The sequence below is a fragment of the Cicer arietinum genome, chromosome 3 (genome assembly GCF_000331145.2).
Source record: "Cicer arietinum cultivar CDC Frontier isolate Library 1 chromosome 3, Cicar.CDCFrontier_v2.0, whole genome shotgun sequence".
Taxonomy (NCBI): Eukaryota; Viridiplantae; Streptophyta; class Magnoliopsida; order Fabales; family Fabaceae; genus Cicer; species Cicer arietinum.
This window is the reverse complement of record NC_021162.2, coordinates 72,179,376-72,188,351: the sequence shown is the minus strand read 5'-3', so window position 1 is coordinate 72,188,351 and position 8,976 is coordinate 72,179,376. Positions and strand designations below refer to the sequence as shown.

The 8,976-nt window shown below is 25.5% G+C and overlaps 1 protein-coding gene across 1 annotated transcript; it reads left to right on the top strand.

The window, feature by feature from the left end:
• The first annotated feature begins 2,863 nt into the window (after window positions 1–2,863).
• LOC101495097 (uncharacterized) lies at window positions 2,864–6,764 on the top strand. Its single transcript, XM_004494168.4, has 10 exons — window positions 2,864–3,322; window positions 3,404–3,593; window positions 4,157–4,290; window positions 4,740–4,852; window positions 4,931–5,057; window positions 5,399–5,557; window positions 5,973–6,128; window positions 6,229–6,308; window positions 6,387–6,436; window positions 6,529–6,764. Exons 1-10 carry the CDS (start codon window positions 2,930–2,932, stop codon window positions 6,660–6,662), a joined length of 1,536 nt encoding a protein of 511 aa, XP_004494225.1. The 5' UTR covers window positions 2,864–2,929; the 3' UTR covers window positions 6,663–6,764.
• The last annotated feature ends 2,212 nt before the right edge of the window (window positions 6,765–8,976 follow it).

The window sequence follows — 8,976 nt, the reverse complement described above, 5'->3', positions numbered from 1 at the left end:
TACTAATATATTTGGACTCAAGCCTTATACTAATGTACCGTATTTTAAATCATCTAATAAATCTTGTTACTAATATATGTCCTTAAAAGATTTAGCCGATATATATAAATAAAAGTAAAGATTTCTTCTAATTTAATCAAAAGTCTTAAGATCGAATTTAGTCTTATAAATGATTAATCTCTTAAGAGATAATTTTAGCGCTTATTGTGGTTCCATTAAACTCGAATGATAATATCCATTTAAAATGAAGATTTCTTGTATTTTTTTCTACAGTAAAATAATATAATTAGGGCATTATTTATTTTTATACTACGATTTATTTTAAAGTAAAACAATATTTTATTATTTCTTTTAAAGAGTTGTTATAATTATTATTATAGTTAATTGGTAAGTTGTACCCAAAAAAGAAGTTAATTAGTAAGTTAATATTTCTTCTCGTTGTTTTCTATCGTTGGAAATTTTTTAATTGATAGCATTTATTCTCCATTGATTGATATTTGATATAACGGTTTTGTCTTGTTAAAAGATCAAGATGCCAATTTATTAAAAGTAGGGATTATAATAGGCTAGATCGGACAGAACTATGGCTTGACCTACTTATGACATGACCTGTCCTGACCTATTTAATAAAAAGACTAGGCTCAGGCTATTTTTAAAGCCTATTTATTTAAATAGGTCAGACTTATAAAGAAGCCTATATATATTTAATTATTTATTAATATTATTTTTTTATTATTATATTAATAATATTATTTCCTATTTTAAATTCTATCAATTAGACAATCACTCAATAGTCATTCTATATTCGGTAGCTATTCTATATTTGTAGTCGTTCCATATTCGGTAGCCATTCAATTAGTCAATAATTCAGTAGTCCTTCCATATTTGTTTGAAAGGTAATAATTGGTACATTTGTTTCAAAAAACAAAAGTATATTCTTTGAAACCAAGAATTATGTTTTAGGGTTTAAATGATGTTTGTTTCAGATTTTTTAAAATTTATTTTGTTAGAAAAATTATTTTTTGTTTAATATATATAGATATGTACATTGATATTGGTATGTGAAGAGCATTTAAATATTTTAATATGAATAAAACTTTTAAATAGGCTTCCAAGCTAGGTCAGACTTTTAAAAAGGTACGGTCAGGCCGGAAAAAAAGCCTATGATAGGCCGTATGCCAGACTTAGGCATAAAAAATAATTGTAGGCCAAGCTCAGGCCTTGGAAAGCCTAGTCTGGCCTGACCTATTTCCACCCTTAATTAAAAGGATGGATTTACAATATGAAAATGACTTGGTTCTTTTTTTTTTCTTTCTAAGTGTGTCGTTCTCATGTTTTTTCCACGAGTGACTTCTTCATAAGTTGTTAATAATATATCCTCGCTTGTATATTGTTTCAGTTTTAAATATAAGCCAAAATAAAGTTAAAAAAATGTATATATTTAATTCAAAATTGAACTAAATACATCAACTTTCTTTGATCATATTTTTATTTATATTTAAGATCATAAGTATATAATCCATATTTTGCAGGTATTATTGTTAGGATACATACAAATAAATGTACTTGAATGTAAGGAAATTATATTATCTTACATTTCCAGCATTTAAGAGTGGTTCATGTGTCTTTGCCAGTTCAAGTGCGGAGCAAAAAGTAATTATTGTATTTGAGAAAGTATTAGATATGAGACTAACTACTGGGTAACTAGCATGTGGTGTGACAAAATACTCTTCAAGTATAAAAGATACAATAGTATTAAAGGATAGCAAAACTTACTTTAAAATGATTTGGTTTCGTCTTTCTTTCTTAATGTGTCGTTACCATGTGTTTATTTAGAAGTGACTTTTTCATAAATAATCAGTTAATAATATATTTTCACTTACAAACTACTTCGCTCTCAAATATAAGTAAGAATATATGGTTTAAAGAAAATCAATGTATCTAATTTAATATTAAATCAAATACATTAATTTTCTTTAATTATAATTTTGTTTATATTTTATATCAGAAAAAGTATATAATAATCTATGTGTTTTCTATATCTCGTGGAGATTATTTCGTGAGATTACATACAAAGAAATTTACTTGAATAAAAGGAAATTATCTTACAGTTTCTTTGAGCATTCAAGAGTGGTTTATGTGTCCTTGTTAATTCACGTTGAGTATATATATATATATATATTTACTTAAAAAATAAGATGTTTTATAAATTATTATTGAACAAGTTGGTTATAATGTATCTCATTTATATATTAAAAAAATTCGTAGTAATATTAAATTTTATGAACATGATTTATATAATGATAGCTTTCAATGAATTCAGTAGATTTTTATAATATGATAATAACCTCTTTGAAAATAGAAGGGAAACGCAAGCATGACTGAAACAGGGAGCAAGATCCAAAAATGCATTTATCTAAGCGACAAGTCAAGCCAAAATGCATTCACTATCTGTTAGTGACATATAGCCAATAACTCTGACACATTTCTCTTTACCGTGCTCTTTTTTATTCTTTCCTTCTCTTTATTTATCACAATATTACTGTAATTACTTATATATTTCTTCCATTATTATTTTCACTTTCCTATGCATCTCATTGGAAATGTCGTAAACATGGAATATCAACACTAATATATATAATAGTCTTTCATCTTTATTGAAAAATTAAATATATTATATTCAAATTTTACGTTTTTAACCTATCAATGATTTAACATTAATTTATGTAAATATGAACAAATTTTATTTTTTAGACTGCTATTTTATAAAAATATTAGACAATAATGCATATTAGATATTGAGACACGCCTAATGTCCGTGCATCATAAAAGAAAATGGAATGGTCTACCAATAGCAATTTCAAAGATTCTCTTCTTTTTCTTATAATTATAATCAAACACTGTTTTCATTTTTATCACCACAAAAACAATGGCAATTATCTTCCACTACAATAAAACTTTACTCTTTTCTTTATTTTCTCTTCTCTTCTTCTTCACCTTCTCTTCTTCCCATATCATACCCAAATTTCCTTCTCCATTGATTCGACCAGAACAACAGCTAAACTCTGCTTCTGTCAAAAACAAACTTTACAGAACAAAATTCTATACCCAAATACTTGATCACTTTAATTATAATCCTCAAAGTTATCAAACTTTTCAACAAAGGTATCTCATCAATGATACCTATTGGGGGGGTGCAAAAAAGAAAGCTCCAATCTTTGTCTACACAGGAAATGAAGGAAACATTGAATGGTTCACACAAAACACAGGATTTATGTTTGAAAAAGCACCTTATTTTAATGCCCTTTTGGTTTTTATTGAGGTATGTATTCAAATTTTGGACTATATATTATATATGTATGTATTCATATTTTTGTCTCATGCATTATAAATTGAAGTGCAGCATAGATTCTATGGAAAATCAATGCCATTTGGAGGAAACAAGAAGGTTGCATATGCAAATAGTAGCACACTTGGATATTTGAGTTCTACACAAGCTTTAGCTGATTATGCAACACTCATCATTGATTTGAAGAACAATTTGTCGGCTACTGATTCCCCTGTTGTGGTGTTTGGAGGATCCTATGGAGGAAGTATATTTTTTAATCTATATTAATAAAAGCCTATTTCTTTTTATTGTTATTTTTATTTGTTTCATTTAATTGTTTTAAATTGTGCAACGGTTTTGCCACGATTTTTTATATTTTAAAAAGTTGTGTTAAAATACGAGTTTCAGTGACCTCAAACACAATGATCATAGAAACATGTTAAAAATCATGATGTTGCAGGCCAAATGCAGTCCTACACATTTTTTTTCCTCCTAAAACCTTGATTTGCAATGGTTGAATTCTCATTCCATTATTTATTTGAAATGATTTTTTTCCATAACAAATTCAAATTATTTGGATTTTGCTTATGATGATTTTTTTATGGGTTGGTTTTGTCTCCATGTAAATAATCTCTTTATTTATTTATATTATCCAGAGGCATCATGCAAAATGATTGTTAGATTCAGAAACGACATATTTAGGATCTCAATTTTTTTTTTGTACATAAGAGGAGGACCTCATTTTCTTATAATGATGTTTTTGGATACATTATTTTTTCTCTAAAAATATAAACTTTAGTTTAAAAGGAAAATGGATTATGGTTGCAGTGTTGGCTGCTTGGTTCAGAATGAAGTATTCACACGTTGCAATTGGAGCTTTAGCATCATCTGCTCCAATCCTCCATTTCATGGATTTGGTTTCACCATATGTCTTCACTAACATTGTCACACAAGACTTCAGGGTATTTTTCTCTCCCCAAACTATTTTTCTATTTTTAGTTGCATGATTAATTTCAATCAATTACTTGATTCTAAATAAGGAAATCAATATTAAAACTTGCATGTGATTGGTTTAGCATATATATATATATATATATATAGACAACCTAATTTATGAGAGAGTGATGTTAATTAATTAAGTAATGCTAGCTCAAAAAATGTGCATTTTTGTTTTTTCTTTTACTTTGTCTACTCACGGATTTCGTCTTATACTCTTAAGTATTAATAAACTCATTAATTAACGACTTATTGTATTTATATATAGTATGTTTTCACGTGCACCTCACCTTAGCTTATGCCTATATATATGTTTATTCCTTTTAGTACACTTCCAATATGTTTATTTGAGAAATAATAACATTTATTTTAAAATAAAATTATATATGTGTTGTTTTTGTATATTATATTACAGAGTGAGAGTGAGCATTGTTACAATGTGATAAAAGGGTCTTGGAAGCTGATAGAAGAAACGGCCAAAAAACATGGAGGACTAGAATTACTAAAGAAATCATTCAGAATATGCAAGTGAGATTAATTAATTATTTCTTTTTGACAAAATTAATTTAATTTGAAAAGAAATTAATTTTGTTTTGGGTGGAATAGTAATAATGATATAGGAGCAGGTGCTTTGGAGGGTTGGCTTCAAACGGCATGGATTTATACGGCAATGACAGATTATCCAACACCATCCAATTTCTTGAGTCCTATGCCAGCATATCCTGTGAAAAAGGTGCAAATAGTAATTCATATCGTCTTAAATTATATTTATTTTTGTGGTTGATTTTATTTGATGTCATGATGCCACATATTTTTCTTTAAAAAGTACTATTATTAATTAATAATACAATAAATGTGTGTGTTTGTTGGATTGGTTTGGAAATAAAACACCTTTAAATGTGTGATGGAGTGTGTTTTAAGTTTGGTGATAACGTGACAATGAAGTTGCATATTAAGATTGTTTTTTAAATTAATTAAGTTGACAATAATTAAATGAAGTGCATATTTTACATAAATATCAAATTAATTTGAGGAAGAATATTTGACTAGACTTTGAATTTTGGGTATATTTAGATGTGCGAGGCTATTGACAACTCAGTGACAGAAAATAATCATACATTAGGCAAATTGTATGCTGCTGCAAATATCTACTACAACTATACTGGTACTGCTAAGTGCTTTGATTTATATGATAATTCTGATCCTCATGATCTTGGAGGGTGGCAATGGCAGGTATACGTAATCTATTGAATTCAAATTTAATTGCACAAATCATTATTCTCAATTTTTATTTAAATATATTATATTATTAGTTACACAAATATATTATATGATAATTGTGATTTATACGTATTTTATTTTTAATTTTTACCTTTTTAATCTAAAAAAAATTAGAAGTAGTTTAATTTGTAAAAATGCTTTATATTTTTATTTTTTTAAATGTGTGTTTATTTTACTTTAGAGATAATTAACTTAAATGCCAAACATATATAAAGATCTAATTTGTGGTTAACTAATAATATAATTTTTTTTGTGTGTGACTAATTTATGTGAATTAAATCTGTGAATATTATTATACCAGTAAAATTAAAATATAAACAATTATGCAAATGAGTTGAGAAGTTGAAGTTTTGTGCATACATTACAGGCATGTACGGAGATGATAATGCCCCTTGACTCAAACAATAAAGAAAGCATTTTCCCTGAATCTGAGTGGTCATACAAAGACAGGTCTTCATATTGCAAATTTGAATACAACGTTGTCCCAAGACCCAACTGGATTACATCAGAGTTTGGTGGCCATGTGGGTTATAATTACTACCTATAATATTGTTGCTTTTTTATTTGATATAATTAATTTTCAAGTTGTATATTAATGTTGATCTATTTTATGTTTTCTACAGGATATTGAGATAGTTCTCAAAAGATCTGCCAGTAACATTATATTTTTTAATGGTTTAAGAGACCCTTGGAGTGGTGGAGGGTAAAGCCTTAATCATCACTCTTATCATATTATTATTATTATTATAACCACATTACTTAACAAAGAGTTTTGTTGCAGAGTGTTAAAGAATATATCAAAATCTATAGTTGCTTTAGTTGAGAAAGAAGGTTAGCAAATTAAATTTGCATTTAATTTTTTCCCCTTTTTCCAAATATAATTTTTTTCTCTCTATTTAATTATTCGCTTGTTATGTGGGTAGGAGCTCATCATGTGGACCTAAGGTTCTCAACAAAGGAAGATCCAAAGTGGCTTAAAGATGTAAGGAGACAAGAGGTAAAGATTATAGAAAGTTGGATCTCACAATACCATCAAGACTTAGCTACAATCATATAGCGTGACATTAAGATATTGTTGCTTCTACTTATTGTGTCTAATACGCTGATTAATTGTTACGAAATGAAATAATAATAAATTGTTACAAAAAATCATCTATCTTTTAATTGTGTATATATCTAAAACTATAGCACAAGGGTGCAGTCTTTAGGCACTTATGGTAGGAATAACAAACCCAAAATCTAGATAAAACTAGCGCACAAGATAATGCCATCACAAACTCAAAAAATATGTTAAAAACTCAAAGCTGAAAAGGACACAAAACACAGCACATCACAGCTTGACTTTTTTCTAACATTGACTCTACTGAGTTGCACAAAATAATCAATTATCAAATTACAACCACGTCTATATTCATAATTAGTTTTAGAAAAATGGATGTTTACTCTATCATTTTTAATTAATTTATATACTTTGGATTGAGTTAATCTCTACATAATAAACAAATTGTTTTCCTCCTGTGTACGGTTTTAATAATAAATTATAATTAGTGTATTATAATAATAAATTTTTGTTTAGAAGATATAAAAACAAATATACTTAAATATAATTTTATCTTTTACCTCATATTTAATTTGGTTATTTGTCTTTATTTTAATTTATTTTGATTATTTATCTTTTATAAATAGGATATTTTAATCTTTATTATAATCACAACAAAATTTATAACAATATCAAACAATTTGAATTCCTTCTAACATCAATACGTAATAAATATAATATTCTTTAAAATAATCAATTTAACTCAACAATTAATGACTTTAAATTTAGTTCTTTCAAAACCTAAAAGTAAATATTTTAGTTCATATGAAATAAATAAAAAATTTGTTTTAGTCTCTACAAAATACAAAAAAATTGATTTTAATCTCTACACAATAAGCAAATTGTTTTACTCCCGTGTACAGTTTTAACAATAAATTATAATTAGTGTATTATAATAATAATTTTTTGTTTAGAAGATATAAAAAAATATACTTAAATATAATTTTATCTTTTATCTTTTACCTCATATTTAATTTGGTCATTTATCTTTATTTTAATTTATTTTGATTATTTATCTTTTATAAATAGAATATTTTAGTCTTTGTCATAATCACAACAAAATTTATAACAATACCAGATAATTTGAATCCCTTCTAACAATTGCCAATACGTATTAAATATAATATTCTTTAAAAAAATCAATTTAACTCAACAATAGACTTGCACTTGAAAAAAATATTCTTGCATGTTTTGAAACATATGTAAATTATTTGAAACAAATAATATTTATCAGAGTTTACTATATTTTTACTAAGATTACATATTTAACTTTACAATTGATTCAAAATTTAATCTTAATAATTCATGACAATAATTATTCAATTGTTTGAAAGAGTTGTGACTAAAATACACCACTTATAAAAGACAAATAATTAAAATGAATAAAAATATATCAATGACCAAAATAATAATTTGGTCAAAAAATAAATAACCAAAATGATATTGAAGCCAAAATAATATTATATAGCAAGACACTAGAGTGTGAAAAAAATATATAGTTAACATAATTATTCACACTCCAGTTTTTTCAAATTCTTTTTCTTTTGAAAATAAACTACAAAAGAAGTTGAAACATATAATTCATACACAAAACAAGTATTTATCTCTGATTAATTAGTTAATAATTTTTTTATGACTTCTAAATAAAAATGAAAATAGTTATATTATACTAATTACAAATATATTATACAAATCATGCATAGACAAATGTTTCTCAAAAAGAGAATTAATTAAAATTAGTTTTTAATATCATCAACATTAAAAATAAAAATAATTATAATATAATAATTAAATTTTTTTAGCGATGTTTGTTTAAGAATAAGAATGATACTATCTTTTAAATAAAAATGATACTATGCATCCCAAATTATATGTCACTTTGTCAAATTGATAGAATTAAGAAATATAGTTAATGTCCAATGAAAAAGAGAAATTATAAGTTACTTTACAAAATGACATATAATTTGTAACAAACATATTTTGCTAGAATGACATATAATTTGAGATAATTAAATGGAGTAAAAATCATAATAGATTAATTGCAATCGATAATAAAAATTGGACACATGAGTAAAACAATTTTTTATTATTATGTTATGACGAAAATCAAATTTATTACATTTTACATAGGCTAAAACAATTTTATTTTTTATTGTGCAAAGATTAAAATCTATTTTCTTGAATTTTATAAGAACTGAGTTTAAAGTCATTAATCATTCAATCGTAAAAAAAATAGTGGTATTAGACACCATGAACTAAAACGAAAATATTT